Source organism: Heloderma suspectum, chromosome 2 (genome assembly GCF_057233095.1).
Source record: "Heloderma suspectum isolate Gila_16-S chromosome 2, 16-S_ref, whole genome shotgun sequence".
NCBI classification, from domain to species: Eukaryota; Metazoa; Chordata; class Lepidosauria; order Squamata; family Helodermatidae; genus Heloderma; species Heloderma suspectum.
The window spans coordinates 209941756-209960711 of record NC_139459.1 but is presented as its reverse complement, the minus strand read 5'-3'; the positions used below and the strand labels follow the sequence as shown (position 1 = coordinate 209960711).

General features: G+C 47.4%; 1 protein-coding gene across 3 annotated transcripts in view; it reads left to right on the top strand.

Annotated features, from left to right (window-relative positions):
* The window catches only part of SDK2 (sidekick cell adhesion molecule 2), a 178089-nt gene that overhangs the window by 95299 nt on the left and 63834 nt on the right, over window positions 1-18956 (top strand). For all 3 annotated transcript variants that reach the window (XM_084837570.1, XM_084837569.1, XM_084837568.1), the window contains 11 exons: window positions 514-681; window positions 2335-2437; window positions 5010-5186; window positions 5884-6020; window positions 7119-7266; window positions 7857-7997; window positions 8187-8368; window positions 9105-9220; window positions 17211-17406; window positions 17799-17897; window positions 18339-18530. In XM_084837570.1, coding sequence (XP_084693696.1) covers window positions 514-681; window positions 2335-2437; window positions 5010-5186; window positions 5884-6020; window positions 7119-7266; window positions 7857-7997; window positions 8187-8368; window positions 9105-9220; window positions 17211-17406; window positions 17799-17897; window positions 18339-18530 — 1659 coding nt within the window. The remainder of the gene's footprint in view (window positions 1-513; window positions 682-2334; window positions 2438-5009; window positions 5187-5883; window positions 6021-7118; window positions 7267-7856; window positions 7998-8186; window positions 8369-9104; window positions 9221-17210; window positions 17407-17798; window positions 17898-18338; window positions 18531-18956) is intronic.

The following is an 18956-nucleotide window of genomic DNA, read 5'->3' as shown; positions in this document are numbered from 1 at the left end:
GGATTAAGTGCTTGAATTATCTGATGAGATAGACGAAGGGAGATGATATCAACTCAAAAGCATCAGTGGACAGAGGATGAGATGGCTCTGAACTGACCCAAAGTTTCAGTCTTGTGCTCCTATGCTAGTGCATCTGAGACTTCACCTGACTCCCTTGGTATACCAGCACTAGGCTTCGTGGAAGGCTGCTGACATTCCTCGGTCCTGACATACAAACCCACGCCCCAGGCTGCATCACAAGCCAAATCAAAGTGTTTGTGATGTGCCGTAGAAATGACTTTTGCTACCATGGGCCCTCTGAATTCCTAAAACATGGACATGGTTGGGGCTCATCAATACATATAAAAAGGAAACCTTTCCTCCAAGTCTGAAGAGTCTTTCTGTCTTTGCTGCTTGACTTACAGAGCTACATGGAAGAGTGGAGGTCAGGACTGGTAGTTAGGCAAATGCCATTGGAAGCAAGTCACCTGTCATTGTTGGCCTAACAACAAGCATTGCCTCTTTCTCCTCCAGGTGAACGGATCCTGGCGAGTGGCTCAGTGCAGCTTCCTCGTTTTACGCTGCTGGAGTCAGGAAGCCTCCTAATCAGCCCTGCACGAATCTCAGATGCTGGCAGCTACACTTGCCTAGCCACCAATTCCCGTGGAGTTGATGAGGCATCTGCTGAGCTGGTTGTCTGGGGTGAGGTTCCCCACTCTAACAGCCTCCTGTCCCTTCCCCTGTTCTGTAGGCAGCCGGCAGAGGATGAAATACTGAACTCCCCTGTCTTGTGTAGTTCGTCTCTCAATCAAATTGATTTGGGGTGTGTATTAGTGCAATCATAAAAATGCATCATTTATTAAGAAACAAAATTAAAAACTTGATCCAGGAGGAGGAGTCACAAAGGCATGGAAAACATAGGAACTTCATTTTCCAGGTCAGTCTGCTATGCAGCCAGGCAAGGGACTAACACAGTCTAAAATCACTGGTGCATGTAGACTGTGGGTGTCAGATTAGTTTTGAGCGCACATCCATCTCTCTCCAAAGCAACTCTGACTTTGTTTAATAGAGCAATTGCAATTAGGTCTACTGCACTCCAGACTGAGGTGAATCAGTGCCCCCTCCTGACCTTGTAGGCAAAAATACCCTGCCTAGGAAATATACAATGGGAGAAGCATGCTCTGGGAATCTATGGGTGGTTATTTCCCTGGGAATATGTGCATGGGTGTGTGTGTGTGTGTGTGTGTGTGCGCGCGCGCGTGTATGCATGTATTTATTTGGTAGTAAATCTGTTTTTATCCTGCCTTTTGGCCTGAACATAGGCTCCTATATGAAAGATATGCTTTACCCGGACTTAATTAAGATATGTCAGTATATTAGTCTCTCCCCCCTTTCCATTTACAGATGTACACAGATAGGGAGATACATAGCTTGCATCTGATGAAAAAGCCCTCTCTGTGATAACTGACAGGTGATGGAGGTTTCAGAATGACTTTGTATGTGAGAGGGAATCTAAATGAAGGTCATTTGTTTGGAACCAAGGATCGTTCCAGTGTGGAAAGGAGCAGATGGATGCTTCTCCTGTGGGGTATGGCTTGGATTCGGAGCTGCAGTACATCAGGGCTGGGAGAACCCATGATGTCTGAGTTCATCAAGGTTCTCCATTTTCCACTTTAATGCTTGGTTCACCTCGTTCTCATCCCTGAATGTGAGAGTCTTTTGTTTTTCTAACAGGAAAAGTGCACATTTTTTAAAGTAAGCACCCAAATGTGCATTTTCCTCCATTGATTACAGTGTGAAAATGCGTCTTTTCTTTAAAAAAAACAAACATTTTAAATTGTGCTGTAAAAAAAAAAAAAACGATGCATGTTGTGAATGCAAGCTTGAGAATGTGCAATCTTTGCCTGAAAAATGCGATTGTATTTGGAGTTGCGAACGGGGCATGTTCTGCTGGGTGGGGGAGTGGTTAACTGAAACAAAATTCCTGTACATCCCTGCACCAGTACACCAGTTTTCTGGTGCAAAGTCTGGATTGTGCTATTTGGTATATATGGAGCAGGTGGGATGATTCAGCCTTGCAGCAAAGGGTTGGACTAGATGGCGCTGAGGCCTCTTTCAAGTCCAGTCTTTTATGAGTCCATCAAGTAACGAGACTGTTTTGTGGCCATTTCAATTACCACATGGCAAACATGACTTTGGGGGCTCCTGCCCCAAAATCTTACAAGAAAGGAGCTGTTATCAGCTGAACCTAGCAGGCCAAACACTGATCCCTGGCTTGCACAGCAACCACCTCTGTTGTCCTGTCCCTTTTCCACCTGGTTTCTGATGAAGTCTGCATGCCTTCTGTGTCTGCAGCCCGGACACGCATCACCAACCCACCTCAGGATCAAAGTGTCATCAAAGGCACCAAGGCTTCCATGACTTGTGGAGTGACCCATGACCCCAGTGTGGTAGTTCGGTAAGTAGAGGTTCCTGTCCCATCTGGACCGTGGCAAACATGAAGGAAGGAAGTGTGCGAAGGGCAATATCTATCAATGAAGCTGGCAGCTTTGGAGTACAAAATGGGGAAGGAGCAGCAGAGAGAGAAAGATGGGCAATTCTGCCAGCCGCAAGAAACAGTCACAACAAGCCTCCACCCCCCACCCCACCAGCAGGGGGAGGACATACTTCCCAAGCCCCTTACAGTAATGATGGAGCCCCTTACAGTAATGATTTTAAAGAGCCCTCCTTACCTGAGGGCTCTTTAAAATGTTACTAAAATGTTTGTAAGATAGGGGTGGGAAACTTGTGGTCCTCCAGAAGTTGTTGGGCTGCAACCCCCATCATCCCTCACCATTGACTATGCTGGCTAGGCCTGATGGGAGGTGCAATACAACAACATCTGGAGGAGCACAAATTGCCTATCTGTTATAAGAAGCATGTAGAGTAACTGGGAGCAATGCTTGGCTCCAGTACCTATTTTCAGTGGCAGAGTTTAGCTCTGGAACAAATCAAGTGGGCTAGTAATGCCTTGGGTATCTTCTGCTAGAGAAGAATATTCTCCTGGCCACTGCTAGCATAGATTTGCACAGATTATAGCCTTGGCACCATTTTTCTTGCAAATTAAGCACTTTGAAAGTGACCAGTCCCTAGCCTTCTTTGTAATCTGAGAACAATTGTCTGAGATTCATCTTGAAGTATTACAGTGTGACAAAACCAAGAATCTTCCAGCCACTTCCTCACATGCCTTAAGAACACATGCAGGGAAGCATAATACAAAGAGCTCCTGTGCAAACTCATGGGCCTACATTGCCACCTGGTGCCTGGCTTAGTGTTGGTGCTGAGACAAACCTGTCGTGTTCTCTCACTGGTGTGAAGGTAGAAAGTCACAATGAACCTTTCTTGGACTCCAACAAGGTCCTTATGGCACGAGATGCTGGTCCTGAGAAGGGCAGGAATCAATAGTCAATGTTGTGTGAACCCTTTAAAAAAATCTGCACCAAGAAAAAGCTGAATTCTACAAACCTGTATAAATTATGCACACATTTGCTTATTTTGCATAATTTATTCTGCCTCTGCTTCTCATGGGGAGTGGCAAAGCATTGTGCAGGATGCTAATGACTGGAGATCCTGTTCAGCCTCCTGCTTTGCTTCTGAGGCTTTGCCAGGCATTGGCCACATATTCTCAAACCTTTTAAAAATTTTATTTAATGAAAGCTGAGATGCTCCAGGTATTCTGTGCCCAGGAACAAATGATGTGCTTGCATGTCACCATTGTGAAATACATGCAGGCCCTCCTTACAGAAATGACACACTCTTCCTCAGAGCAGTGGTTTTCAAACGTTTGACCTTGAAGAAACCTCTGTTTGCACTGACTTGTCCCGCATGTCTCCCAGGGAACTCCTGTGTACTGCACAGCGCACATACTCAGCTTGTCCAGGGGACTAGCAAGGAAAGAAGGGATGGCACCAAGTGCAGGAACAGAAGGGAAGGAGATCTCAAAGGGGTACATAGAAAACAATTTATGGCCAAACACGTTTTGAGTATTGTAACTCATCTTCAGCAGCTACTCTGGTTCATTTCTTTTGAAGAGAAACCAAAACTGTATTCTGCACCTTGGTTTCTCTTTGAGAACACTACCCTCCTCCTTTTCCCTCATCTTATGTTCCCACACAGGGTATTGGCCAGGCCTGTTAGGCTTCACTGTTGCCCAGCATGCTGGGTGCCTTTTAGGGTGCATCCTAAGAGACACCCAGCATGCCCTGCACACTTGTGAACTGCAGGGGAAGATCCTTAGCAGTGGGCAAGCTGTCTGCCAGGGAAGCTTGCCTATCATAATGACTGAGCTTCTCACTGAGCAACCGCTGAGAAGCTTCTTAGGAACCCCAGAGTAGGGATGTACGGATTATGTAATATCCATTTTGTCTGCGTTGCATGGATTGTCAGGTGCCTTTCATTCCTTCATCTGCTCATTGACAGACATTTTTCCTATTTCCCGTGCACAATTTCTCATTTGCACACATTTGCACCTGTGAAAATGTGCAAATCCCCTGCATGCACAAATCCCCCCAAATTTGCATTTTAATGCTTTAGCCTATGGGGGAAATGTGCATTTTCGGCCAGTGTTTTTATTTTATGCATTTTTCTACAATTAAATTTGCATAAAATTCTGGAAAGTTTTCAAAAAATGGTCCACAAGTCCACGGAATCCATGAGACTCGGGAAACGCTGGTTTGCTGCAGAGTGTGCAGGTCACGTTCATATAAATCCAAACTCATTTGATTCCGTTGCGGATTTCTCCAACATCCCTACTCCAGAGTACCCTAGAAGACAATTTGGAAGCCATTGCTTCAGAAGCAAGAAAGGATTGAAGGGAATGAAGGAGCTGCAATTAGCTCTGAGAGATGAGCTGCTTTTAGGTCTTGGGAGCTTGGCTTTGGGCAGACTGCTGTTAGAAGTCATGGGCTCCAACCGCAATCTCCAGAGGCAGGGAGAGGTTTGGGAAGTGGGGGAACCTTCATCACCCTATCTTACTTTCCTCCCACCCCCAGGTACATGTGGGAGAAGGATGGAGCCATGTTGAACGTGGAGAATGTGCCACGCCTGCGGCTGGACAACACGGGCACTTTGCACATTGCCCAGACCTGGTCAGGCGACATTGGCACCTACACCTGTCGAGTGGTGTCTGCTGGAGGCAATGACTCTCGCAGCGCCCACCTGCGAGTCCGGTAAGGGCCAACTCCTGAAGGCAAGCATTAGGAGCTACGTCAGACTGGGGGACAACCTGCATATTGTAGCTTAAAACTAAGCCATAGGGGACGCATTTCAGCCTTTTAGAATGGAGGAAAACTGCACAAAAGTCAGAAAACCACCCAACTATTGCTGACTAGGGCATGCTGGGATTTGTAGACTTTTTTCTGCCTGAACATGCATAGGGCTGTGCCCTCAGTGTCTTACATCCATCTGCACATGTAATTAAGCAAGACACCCACTACTGACTCCTCTGACTCCCCGAGCTGCTGCTTATTCCATGCAGACACCATGGCCCAGCCATGTTGATGCGCTAAGTGCACTGGGGTTTTCCAGGAGGCTCCTGTCTCTCAAAATCAAAAGGCACTGTGCAGCTATTCTGTCTTTTCTTCCTTAGCAGATATTTGTCTGCTAAGAAAAAAGATGGACAAGGCAGTGGAAAAGCATGGTAGGCCTAAAAATGGAAGACAACATTGCCTGAACTTCACCAGCAGCAGCAGCGTAAAATTCTGTGAATGAGGCGGTGTGATTGCACAATAAAAGCCTGGAAGCACCTTGGTGTCCAGGGGCAGTCACCAAATGGCTTCTCTTTCCCAATGGGCAGCACCCTGTCTTTGGGGCTTTCCTCTCCTCACAGTTTCTAAGATTGGTTTCTTTTACCATCCTCCTCATCAGGCAGCTCCCACACGCACCTGAAAACCCCATTGCCATACTGAGCACTGTAGAGAAACGTGCCATCAACTTGACATGGACCAAGCCCTTCGATGGAAACAGCCCACTGCTGCGTTACGTCCTTGAGGTCTCCGAGAACAGTAAGGCACTGCATCTTCCTGCCATGCAGAGGTACCTGGTGCAGCCAGAGCCATGGCCCAACAGAGCTGGGCTGTTATCCCTTCTCAAAGCTGTTGGGAAAGAGGCCGGGTGGGAGTGGGAGAAAGCGAGGGATCAAGGGGATCCTAATTTCCTGCCTGTAGCTTAGTGGGAGAGCCCCTTCTTTGCATGCAGAAGGTCCCAGGTTCGATCCCCAGCATCTCCAGGTAGGGCTGGAAAAACTCCTGCCTGAAATCCTGGAGAGCCGCTGCCAGCCAGTGCTGGCAGTACTGGGCTAGATGGACCAAGGGTCTGATCTCAGTATAAGACAGCTTCCAATGTTCCTATGGGTGGCTTCTTACCTAGGCTGATTCTAAAGACTTTTCCAACTTGCCATTTATTGCTTCTCAATTGTACATTGTAGTATGTGCTCAAGGCTTACACCCCCTTTGTATCAAATTGTATCAGCCTTCCATCACTGCCGCTGAATTATAAGTGAGCCCACAGTAGGAGAGGCTTCTCCAGGGCCAAAAGGGCTGCCTCGCGCCACTTCTTTGGAAGAAGTAAGGGAGAGGGAATCCTCCAGAAAAGTCTCCAAGGGTTTGTCATTCCCTTGATAAACACCTGTGTCGAAACGCGTTGGGAATTCAATTGGTGCAGCTGTTCCCTTTTTTGACTTTGGTTCCCAGCTTACAGCTGTTTTTTCTGAACCCTATTGGCACTGCTGCCTCGCTCTACCCCTCTGGCCAAGCCCTGACAGTGTCGTCCCCCTCCCCCCCCCCGGCAAAAACAGCACAGCTCCTTCCATACAGCAGTTCTCCTTTGAGTGCAGTGGGGAGCAGAACTGGCTCCTAGCCATAAAGTTAGTGAGACACTTTACACTCCTGAGGCAGGACTGGCAGGGGTGAGGGCTTCCTCCTCAAATTCTGAGTTGTCCTCCTGGGCAAAATCCAGTCCATGGGACTCCTGTATAGAGGAAGCTAACTACAGAGGGACAAGGAAGTGAATAAGCACAATCAACAACAGGGTGGAGTCCATTGTATCATTCTGATTCCTCCATGATCACTTGCCTCAGTACTGCCTTTCTCCGTGCCTCACAGATGCTCCCTGGACAGCGCTCGTGGCCAGTGCAGACCCAGAGGTGACCTCAGTGCTGGTGAGAGGATTGGTTCCTTCCCGCTCATACCAGTTCCGACTATGTGCTGTCAATGATGTGGGCAAAGGCCAGTTCAGCAAGGACACTGAGAGGTGAGGTGGGCACACCCTGGACAGGCAGCTGCAGGGGTGGTTTAATTGCAAGGGGGAGCGGGGAGGGCTGGGAATGAAGCTAGAGATATGTCTGTGCCAGGGCTCATTTGGGAGAGAAGTGAGCCAAGCATGATATGAATAGGTGGGCATTTGCCCTGGTTCTGACTTATGCAGCAAAAAGATGGTTGTTGCTGCAGTAAGAGACTGTGCTGGTGACATGTGGCCTCTTGGCATGGTGGCTTGTACAAAAGGAATAGCATGGCTCTGCAGCCTGGCTAGATGGTAGGGCTTCGTTTATAACCAGCTGTGCATCCGACATTGTGTGGTATGACCATTTGAAGAGCCTAACATGACCAGAGATACTCGCTTTCTTTAGTATATCAAGGTATGGCGTAAGGAGGCTTGACATGAGCAAATGTACACACAATGAGAAAAGAATATGTGTGTGCACAGGACGGTACCTGGGCCCATACCGTGGCATGGCTGGGTTCGACATTGCCTGGCAAGGCTGGTTGACATAGCTTTGAGAGTTTAGCCCAACGCAGGACCAGCCCGACAACATGTCTCCCGTATTTTCTCCCCTTCTTCAGGGTTTCCCTTCCCGAAGAACCTCCCACAGCACCCCCGCAGAACGTCATTGCCAGTGGCCGCACTAACCAGTCCATCATGATCCAGTGGCAGCCGCCACCTGAAAACCACCAGAACGGCATCCTCAAGGGCTACATTATCAGGTGGGTGAGCACAACACAAGATTGGATGGATCCATTTCTAGGTGGATAAACTTTGGATTGGGACAATTCCATGAACCCCCTGGCTTGGACTGAAACTGGAAGAGCAGAGGGTTGCCACATCATTTGAACTTCCCAACAGATGAAGTCATTGTTTCTAACCTGACACTTTGCCTCTCATCCCTTACCAAGATTTTGCCTGGCTGGCCTGCCTGTTGGCTACCAGTTCAGGAACATCACCAATGCTGACGTCAACAACCTGCTGCTTGAGGACCTGATCATTTGGACCAACTATGAGATTGAAGTGGCTGCATACAACAGTGCTGGGCTGGGGGTCTATAGTGCCAAAGTCACCGAGTGGACCCTCCAGGGTGGTAAGTTGTGGCACTGCGACATGAGGGGGCAGGAAGTGGGGACGGCTCTGGGTTAATTTGTCTCCATTGGCCCAAAAAGATTAGAAGGGGATTATAATAGGCCTAATGACATACGTTCTCTTGTGGGGGCAGGGTGTTTATTGAAGGTTCAGGACCCTGATGACAAGAAACGGATCACCACATCCCTCAAAGTCCAGATTCACAATTAAAGCCTTAACAGTGGTGTAGGAGAGCCAGGGCTCATAGGGATGCAACACCAGCTCTTTTTTATTAGCTGGGACACTAATTCCCTGTTCCCTCTGAACTTAGCTGCAATCCTTACAGTAGCTGTGGAGAAATGAATTTTCCCAGCAACAATATTTTGTTCCTTGTTCTAAAGCAAAGTATTTTGGGGCGGCTTGGTCTTGAATGGGCAATTAAGACCCATTCGCTTTACAAAAGGCCTCCTCCTGGTGGAGATGAAAACAGTTAGAACTGGCTTGTTGACAGGGATCAACAGAGCTCCCTTCATTTTTGGACTCTCCTTGGGGGTGTAGCTGTGGGGACTGTCGTGATGAGTGCCTGCACGTCAAAATGTACTACAACACTACCGGAGCCTTAATTCTGAATGTAGAGTTGGTGGGTGCAAAGGGGCGGCGGGTTGCCCAACCAGGGAGATGGTGTCACTTCCAATGTTGTTTCCCATTCCTCCATCCACTCATGTTGAGGTGCCTCCTTTCCACTTCCCTTCGCACAGTTCCCACTGTCTCCCCGGGTAATGTGCAGGCCGAAGCCACCAACTCCACCACCATCCGCTTCACCTGGAACCCTCCCAGCCCCCAATTCATCAATGGCATCAACCAAGGTTACAAGGTAAGTGGGATTGCAAGGAGAAGGAGGAGGCAGTTCTCTGAGGCTGGAGCTACAGACACCCCCGCTGACTAGGCCCAGGCACTTCTTGGTTGCTTATGAAGCTAGGCAGAGACACAGATATTGTCAGAACGTTCCAGAATTAAACGCTGTATGGAAGTAAATGGAGTTGTGGACTAGCCCTTTTAACACCAGTAAGTGGGTAATTATTCCATCTCAGGAAAGCTAAATGGGTCAGAAGTAGTACAAGATGTTTGGGGCATCACCATCACTGACCCCGTGTGTCTCTCTTCCCCACCAAGCGACTTTTAAACAGGATGAGAATCTATACTCATCATTCCCTCATTGCTTAGAGCTCTGTCGCTCTATTGCCTCCCCTCAGGAAGGGTTGACTGCTCCTGCTGTTTCCTGTCTGCACTGCTGTCTATCTCTTTTCATTAGCTGTTTTAAGGGAATTCATCATTGCATGGGGTTGTTCCTGGGTCAGCCAATTATCATTGCCGTGTCTGTAAATCTCACCTACAGGGGTCTTCCCGCCTTTCTACCTTGCGTGTCACAGGGCAGATTTACAGAGGGTACAGAAACGAGCGAAAGCAAAGTATGAAACCATAGTGCACCTCTTCTCCCTGAACAGCCATATCTGAACCATCAAAAGAGTGTGCAGGTCCAGTCCCTGCAAGCAGCCATGAAGAAGTCAATAGGCCTGCTAAAACATATGTTCACTTTCAGTTGCTTTTCCTGTCATCCCATAACTAGCTACAAAGGCCAATTAAGTCATATAATTCTACAGCTAGCAGCTGTATTAGACCTTTATTCATAACCCTTTATATGAACAAACTATATTCATGGCCACTATTTTGGTGTATGCATTATGGGAAGCTACTGCACCTATGTGCTGCAAACTGCAATAGCAACTCATTTTTCAAAGTAAAAGAGTTTATGCTACTGTTTTTCTTGACAAAGCATCACCATCTTGGATTTGATAAGCCAGTAGATGGAATACAATCAATGGTATTTAAGCCCCAATTTCTATGGATTTGGAGGATCCTCTTAGCTCACGGTTATTTCATAATCTGCCCCATTAAAATACGACTTAACTTAATTCTTTTTAAAAAATTATTATTAACAACGGTTATTATAATTGCTTCAAGCTTGTCTATCAAATATATATTTACTAAGATATAACACTTATGTAGGAGCCTCATCTTGTATGCTCAATTCTGAATTGTAATTAATTCAAATTTGCATTAACTGAATTGAATTAAAACTTGTTTCGTAATCTACTCCACAGAAGTTCGGAGTTTAATTGCTGCCAAACAAGATAACCAACGTTAAGAAGGATACTTAACATACTTATTAAATGCCACTTAGTATTTTTGATTAGTATTTTTGGAGGTCTAATTACTATCTAATTAACTTGCTATAGGCTATCTTGCACTGTGCCAATTAAACACCCAACAACCTTGAATATAAAACTATGACAAAGTAGCTGATTATGCATTGTTATCAGCATCAGTTAATCAAGCAGCCTGTGTTGAATATTGTTTTGGATGGATAAGTACACACACTTATTAAAACTCAACTCTTCCTTTCCCCCCCACTAATTGATATTTAATCAACATAAAATAAAGGAGAGGATCTGAATGAAACAATTTAAGCATCAGCAGTGTACCTAAACACTTTTCAGATGTTTAAAAAATACATTAGTAGTATTATATTAACTATATATATATAGTCGCTCTCTTATCTGGCCCTGTGCTTGACAGACCTTATGGCATTCATTTGAGACATAAGTTCCTTTAATGCTTACGTTATAGGCAAAATAACTGATAAAAAATAGCAGGTTCTTCCAGGCTGCATAGAGGTATCTCCCCGATCCAAAGAGAACGCTCTAGTTCCTTGAGCATTATGATGCTCTGCAAAATAAACAAGCAAATACCACCACCACAAGGATGGATTAATCTCAGTTAGGCTTCAGTCCTATACACACTTACATGGGCATAAATCCCATTTAATTTAATGGGGCTTACTCGTAAGTAGACTTGAGTGGAATTGCTCTGCGCACCTTGCCAAGGGGTGCATTCTCCTGAGAAAGGGACAAGAAAGTACAAACCTGAGTATCTATTATTCTGCAGAGTATCAGTTTGTTCATTATGCTGTCTGGAGCTCTGTGGAGGAAGGATGGGATAAAAATGTAATAAATAAAAGTGCAGCACTTGACTTTTCTCCACAGGCATAAATGACAGCCCATCATTTCTGTGAGAGAAAGCAGGTTCTGCTTCCAAACACAAATAGAGAAAAATGCCTGGCGGCAGATCCAGGCTGCAATTAGGTTGCTTTTAGCCAGGCTTTCTTTTTAATTGGGATGTCACGTAGGCCGGTCTTACCGATTCAGTCCCTTGCAGAAAATAAATCTCCCTCAGTGTGTGGCCAGTCCTCTGCCCCTTCCGCACATGCCTCTGCTTCAGAGAAACAACTGGCAGCCTTTAATCCCAGCAAGTTTCTTTCTACATGTCTTTGAAGAGGCACAGATGAAGGGGGAAAGATCAGAGGAACTGAAAGCCATAGAAGAGGATTGTTAAAACCCCAGGTAGTTCTCAAGCAGCCCTTTGAGTGATAGTGCAGGAGGTATCGAGGCCACAATCATTCAGCACGTGGCTTACACATCTCTGTATCTGACCAGAGTCACACAGTCATGTGTGTATGTTCAGTGGTCACCTGCCAGCTAGCCTGGAATGTTAATCCAGGTCAGAGGAGGGAGGACAAACTCAGGGCCTTCTTTGCCTCCAGAGCCTAAGCCAGCCTTCCCCCAACCTGGTGCCCTCCAGATGTTTTGGACTTCACCTCCCATCAGCCCCAGGCCAAATGGTCAGAAATATTGGGAACTGTAGTCCAAAGCATCTGAAGGGCACCAAGCTGGGGAGGGCTGGCCTAGTGTTGCCTGTTACCCAGAGACGTTAGCACTTGCCTACAGCTAGTCCTGTTCCAGCTCCAGAGTTCCAAGAGAGCTTCCTAGTAGAAGGGAGCAAATTGGACCTTGGTCAGCCATAAATGCTACCAGAGTAGCTATAAGGTTTTGTTGGGGATACAGTTGCCCAGGCCCTTCCGTGCTCAAACCAAGTTCTTGTGCTTGCCTTCTGCTCTTGGGTTGATGCCCTAGCTCTTGCCTCTTGAATGCCAATTCTACACGTCCATTTCAGCACCTTGGCATAGATGCTGTGATCACCTAGTGATCCCCTTGAGTGCCTTTGACTACACCTATATACACCAGTCCTGGTGCTTCAGACTTACAGATCCCTAAGCCTCAGTCCAAATCCCACCAAGATGTAACCTATGAGGTGAGTCTGGTCAGTGCTTGGAGGGGAGACCACCTGGGAACCACAAGTAGCCACCTTGAGTTCCATGATGGAAGAAAGGTGGGATATAAATGTAAAAAATAAATAAATAAACCTCTTGTGCACAGTGAGCTGTGGAGAAGTAGAAGGAGGTAGACAGGTCTATCATCCCCCTGTCTGCTGTAGCACTCAGACTGCTGGGCACTTCTCTGTCTGCTGAGGCATGTAACCAATTCCAGGTGGGAGAGGAAAGCAGGGGGTGAGACCAACACTGTCATCTCTGTACAGCAGCTTAACCGGAGGCATAAGACAGCATGTAAGTTACACTTAGGATTGTAGTCTAGGGCTCCAGTCTCAAAAACCTTATTCCCCAGGTAACTGCACTGCACTGTAGCCCACAGAAGCCAGTGAAAGCACTGCATAGCAGGTAGCGCCAAGACTTCCCTTGCAAAAACTCTTTATCTAGGATTAGAGCTTACCATGCTTTCGAGTGCATCTCATTGTTTGGCTATGCTGTATTGCTGGCCCCGGACAACAAAATTATTGTCTGCACATGAAAACCAGCTGCTGTTATGTACACAGTTTATTAAAAGCATATGCAGTGATGCTGATTATTCAGATAAATACACCAACGCTTATATTTGTATCTTAGGCTGCAATAATAAGAACAACAACTTGGATTATTGAATGCAAAATCATGTAATAATCAATTGCTTCTTTCTTTCCTTCTTTTCCCCCAACTTATAATTTTTGTGTTTTTTATCCCTGAACTTGGGCAAAAACAATAAGTGGGTCAGTTTCACTTGCCAATTTCCTTCAAGCATTTGCTGTAATGACTGGGTTGTTGCAAGAGACAGCTCAAAAACAAAGAACATAATAGCTCTTGGTCTTTCTTGAAACACACACACACACACAGAAAACCCCTGCAGAAATATTTCTCTAAAGGTTTCTATTTACAGAACTTCCTATCGTATCCACACATCCTATAGTTTTGCCTACCAGATTCTGCCTGGGCAAAGCAACCCTATACGGATATACTCCACATGGGCTGGGAGGGGAGTTGCAGTGCCAATAAAGCAGCCACCATACCCTATACATGCTCAGCCTAGGAAGTGAGGGGATGAGAAAACACAGCACTCTGAAAAACCTAAATGTGGGGAAATGGCAGATGCTCCCGGTGTCCATGGAAACACCTCCAGTGCCCTTCAGTCAGGGGCTGTATCAGTCACAACTCAAGAATGCTAATGAATGCAGGTTGATGTAGGGATGTACGAAAGGTACTTACCTTTCGCAAATTATGTTTATGGTTGGGGGGGAGGCGTTCCGTCCCTCCCCCCGGAATCCTCGCCAGGGGGGGAGGCGCTCCGTTCCTCCCCCGCTGGAATCCTGGCCGGCCAGCTGTGCTCCTCAGCGATTCTGAGGAGCCGCCGGCCGGCTCCGCCAGCAGCCGGACATCCGGCCGCTGGCTAGTAGGGACGCAAATGGCGGCGGCCGTAGCCGCCGCCGTTTGCATCCCTGCAGTCAGCCGTGATAGGCTACGTAAATGTTTACGTAGCCTATCACGGCTGACTTAAAAAAAAAAAACACAACGCACGTACGCAAATGGCGGCGGCCACGGCCACTGCCATTTGCGTTCCTTATTTTAGCATGTCTTAGTCTACGTAAACATTTACGTAGACTAAGACGGTGAAAATAAGGGGAACACAAATAGCGTAGATGCTACGCTATTTGCATTCCCCTTATTTTCGCCGTCTTAGTCTACGTAAATGTTTACGTAGACTAAGACGTGCCAAAATAAGGAACGCAAATGGCAGTGGCCATGGCCACCGCCATTTGCGTACGCGCCTTTTGTTTTTTTTTAAGTCAGCCGTGATAGGCTACGTAAACATTTACGTAGCCTATCACGGGTTTTTTTAAAACCTAGCCATGATAGGCTACGTAAATCTTTACGTAGCCTATCACGTTTTTTTGTTTTTGTTTTAACGTGGAAATGGCGGCTGCAGCAGCCGGTCAGAAGACCGGCCGCCACAACCGTCGCCGCCAAACCGGAGCCACCGCCGGAGCCGCCGCCACCAGGAAGATCCGCCCAAGGTAAATCTCGTCCCAGAGTGGGGGGGGCGGGCTGTTCCGCCACCGATTTCGGGGGGCCGAATGCGCTGGCATTCGGCCTCCCCGAGATCTGTGGCGGAACTTTCGTACATCCCTAGGTTGATGGCACCTGCCTTGCAGGACACTCCCTGCATCACAATGCACACAATAAAACCACCGTGCCCCCACTGCTGCAGCCCCAGTGGCACAGCCAGCAACAACCTCCTCACTGTCAGTCATCCTGCCAAGTAAGGATTCAAGTCCCCTTATTGACAAAACACAAAGAGAAGGAAGGTGAGCCCGCAAAACGCAGCACCCACATAGCTCCCTGGCCAGGATGGCTTCAAAGAGTACGCCCAAGGGTTGAAGATCTACCCAAGCCAGAAGAGAAAGACTTCTTTGACAAGCAGCCAAAAGAAGGGGGCTGGGCAGATAACAAGGAGAGCCACAGACACACGGGCTGGGAAGCAAGAGATGTGAATTTGAGCCCTGCTAGGGGGAAGGGGGCAACATGGCCCCACTCACCTGTTGCATGCCTGGCAAACAGAGTCATGTCAGGAGCAAGAGGGAGGGAGATCCTAGGACCATAACTCACACTGCAAACACCACACAGCAGTTCCCTCATCACTCAGCCACAGCAGTAAACAGGAATCAGATACATCACAGGGCATTTGTCTTCCCCAGCCCCAGTACCTAGTCCTTGATGTCAGGAGTGTGGAGGCTGTGGGAGGAGCCCTAGTCAGGTCGAACATGCAGGAGGTCCCAGGTTCAAATCCAGCTTCACACTAAGAAAGCACACCTGGACCAATCAGGAGGAGCACTGCATGGGCCAGTAGTCCAGCTCCTGCCTGGCTCCTTCGGCACCTTTGAGAATATGTTCTCTTTTTGCATTTTGTCCAGTTTGGGTGCCTCCCTTCTGGTTTTTGGTTTTCCTACATGGGCCAAGCAGTCCTTTTGGTCCAACCCTCCCATTGGCAACAAATGCGACCAGTCCATCACCATCCTACAATTTTGGCAAATAAGCAAGACGTACTGAGTAGCATCCCAACAGCATTCATTGCCCCTTCCTCTCATCATCCCACCCCTTCTTCCCACCGACTAACTGCTTCATACACCTTGGTGGCAGCAGAGGGCTTCCCCCTCTCAGTCCAAGGAACACAAGTGAGCAGACAGTGGAGGGGCCACTGATTCTGAGGCCATCAGCCCCCCTGCTCACCCCCTCAGAGTCTGATCCTGAGGCTGGCTGAAGCCAGATTGTAGCCCCAATCTGCGAGTCATACCTTCTGGTTTGTGGTCTCCTTATGTGAGGTTTGTATACTGGCGATGGTGTGCTGTGGTTTGGTGCTGACTTTTGCTGTGTCCTATGCTCTGTCGTGGCAACTTGGTTGGGGCCATTGATATGGAAGTGGCTTTTTAAAAAGGAAATATCCCCTCCGATTGTACTCCGGGGAGGAAAATTCCTTGCACCAGGTCCAAAGGTTGTGTGAAGTTCTGCCATTGATAGGGGCATGGTCACAGTCTGGAAGAGTACAGGATATGGCATAAATGTGCTTCTCCCATGTGCCACACCCATCCCAGCCATGACACTGCTCCATTTTAGCTGTTCCAGTGGTGCATCTGTCATGGCAGCAATGTATCTTGCATTCTGCCAGCATAGCAGGGCTTCCACCATAGCCCCTCAGGCGGCGTGACTGAAGTGTAGGATTATTCTGCCAGAGAGCTAAAGTTGTCTCCCCAGGGAGGAGGTAAAGGCGGCTTGGCTTAGGTCTAGGTGAGCCCAAAGAAAGAAGTGTTTTTTCAGAAGCAAACCCTTAATACCCATTTACCAAAGCAGGAGATGAGAAAGGCTCTAGGAGTGGCAGACTCAGTCTTACAAACCATGAGCTTTTCAGTGAATGGTGCAAGACCACCTGTTCCTGTAGAATTGTTGAAGCTAAGCAGGTGTGGACCTGATCAGTGTCTGAATGGGAGACATACTGACAATCCCAAGTAAGCTGCTCTGAGCTTTTTAAACTTCAGGAAGAAAAACAACACCCAATACTCTAATTTCAAACCTTCCTAGATCTCACTTAATTAACTGGCACAGTTTGCCAAGGGATGCAATCAATTCTTTGCTGGCTGGGATTTTCTAAATCAAGAGTGGTGTTTTCTCTCTCTTTTGCCTCGCTATTTTGCTGGCAGGTTCAGTGACTCATGGAATATCTCTTGCCATATCAGGATGATGCTCAGACTACGTTCTCTTCGACCATGAAGCTGAGATGTGGCAGGCAGCAGTTGAAATGGGCTTAAGCAGCCCGGACAAATAAGAACGAGTTGAAGTAATTAGGGGTTTCAACATGCTGTGTCAATTTTGTCAGAGGAAAGGGCCCCACTGTTGCTTCTTTTTCACATACCCGTATAACAGGGTGCAAATTAAAAACCGTTAAAACAGGTACTTTAAGAATGGCCAAATAGCAGTGGTTTTCACACATACCTTAAAGGTCACCTCTGGCTTGCTCTCACTGGTCTTTCCTGGCTTCAGAGAGCTGCCTCCTCCTGATCAAACCATGATGTTGTTCATTGTCCCTTAGCTGATTGCCTGGGAACCAGCACAAGAAGAAGACATGACTGTGGCAACAGTGCGGCCCAACTTCCAAGACAACATCCATGTGGGTTACATCTCAGGCCTCAAGAAGTTTGCAGAGTATTTCACCTCTGTGCTGTGTTTCACCACACCAGGCGATGGACCCCGCAGCCCACCGCAGCTGGTGCGCACCCATGAGGACGGTACGGCCCTTCCCTTTGGAGCTGGGCACAGGCACAGCTCTTGGGTTCCTGTATGTCCATGAAACTGTGGGTCTACACACACACCCCTGACCCACTGGTCAACATGAGTTAAGCAGCATCTTCCACTGTGAAGTCTGAGTAGCTTACTGCCTCAGCTGTAGAGCCTGACATTTCATTGCTGAGACTGCAGTGACACTCGGAAGGCCCCTGACTCCATCTTGGCTGTACCTACTGCAGTCATCCTTGTTTCGCAAAATCCCGGAGGGCCTTTGAATGTGTTTCCCTGGGAAGAGTCAGTGACCCGCAACTTCCCTTTTTGATTTCCTTGAGGAATTCATGGAGTATTTGTCTTGTTGTAACTTTCTGGGTGGTGGGATTGTTTGTTTGGCTAGTTCCGGGTCCGGTGGGACACCTCAGCTTCAATGAGATCCTAGACACATCTCTGAAGGTCAGCTGGCAAGAGCCCCTGGAAAAGAATGGCATTCTGACTGGTAAGAGACATTTCCAGCTGGGGCGGGCCTGCTCCTTAAGGTTATTTTTTACTACCTAGGTAACCTAGGCACAGAGACAGGCAGTCTGAATCTTCAGAGTGATATTATTTGCAGTAAACACTGAACTAGATTCCCAGCCTGGAAGCCATGGCTTCAGCTCTGCATCAGCACAAGGAACACTTTGGGAACCAGAACTATGACGTTTGTTTGTCTTAAGCTTCTTGGACCCTCCCTGTTTTGTAGTCAACAGATTTCGAAGAAGCTTAATGAACCAGTGGGAGAACTAAGGCAACATAAACCAGAATCCCAAAGGGCCAGCTGATGAGGCCTAAGTTGCTAGCTTATGGCCACAAAATTAGTTAGACTTGTTTTGTTTGCATCCCAAGTACAAGTGAAAGTCATGTACTCTTACGTGTCTGTGTGTATGTTGGGTTCTTTTAGGCTACCGTATCTCCTGGGAGGAATACAACCGCACTAACACGCGGGTAACGCACTACCTGCCCAATGTCACACTGGAATATCGCGTCACTGGCCTCACTGCCCTCACCACCTATACCATTGAAGTGGCAGCCATGACCTCCAAAGGACAGGGACAAGTTTCCTCTTCCACCATTTCCTCTGGGGTTCCTCCAGGTAAGCTTGACTTACAGTCTCTGCCTGCAGCACAGCAATTAGGAGGGATTAAGTTCAGTGGTAGAGCACCTGCTCTGCACTCTGAAGGTCCCAGGTTTAATCCCTGAAATTTCCAGGTAAGGCTGGAAAAACTCCTGCCTAAAACCTAGAGAGCTGCTGCCAGTCAGTGCCCACAATACTGAGCTAGATGGATCAAGGGTAAAATGTAACACAGGTCCTACTTAGAGTAGACCCATTGAAATGAATGGGACTTCAATTATTCATGACTAACTTCAATCCTATTCATTTCAATGGGTCTACTCTAAGTAGGACTTATATTGGATTTTACCTCAAGGGTCTCACTTAGGTATAAGGCAGCTTCCTATGTTTCTAATTAGCAGCATAGTACAAAGGGTGGGAAGGAGTGCTGCAGCTTCTGTCCTTCCA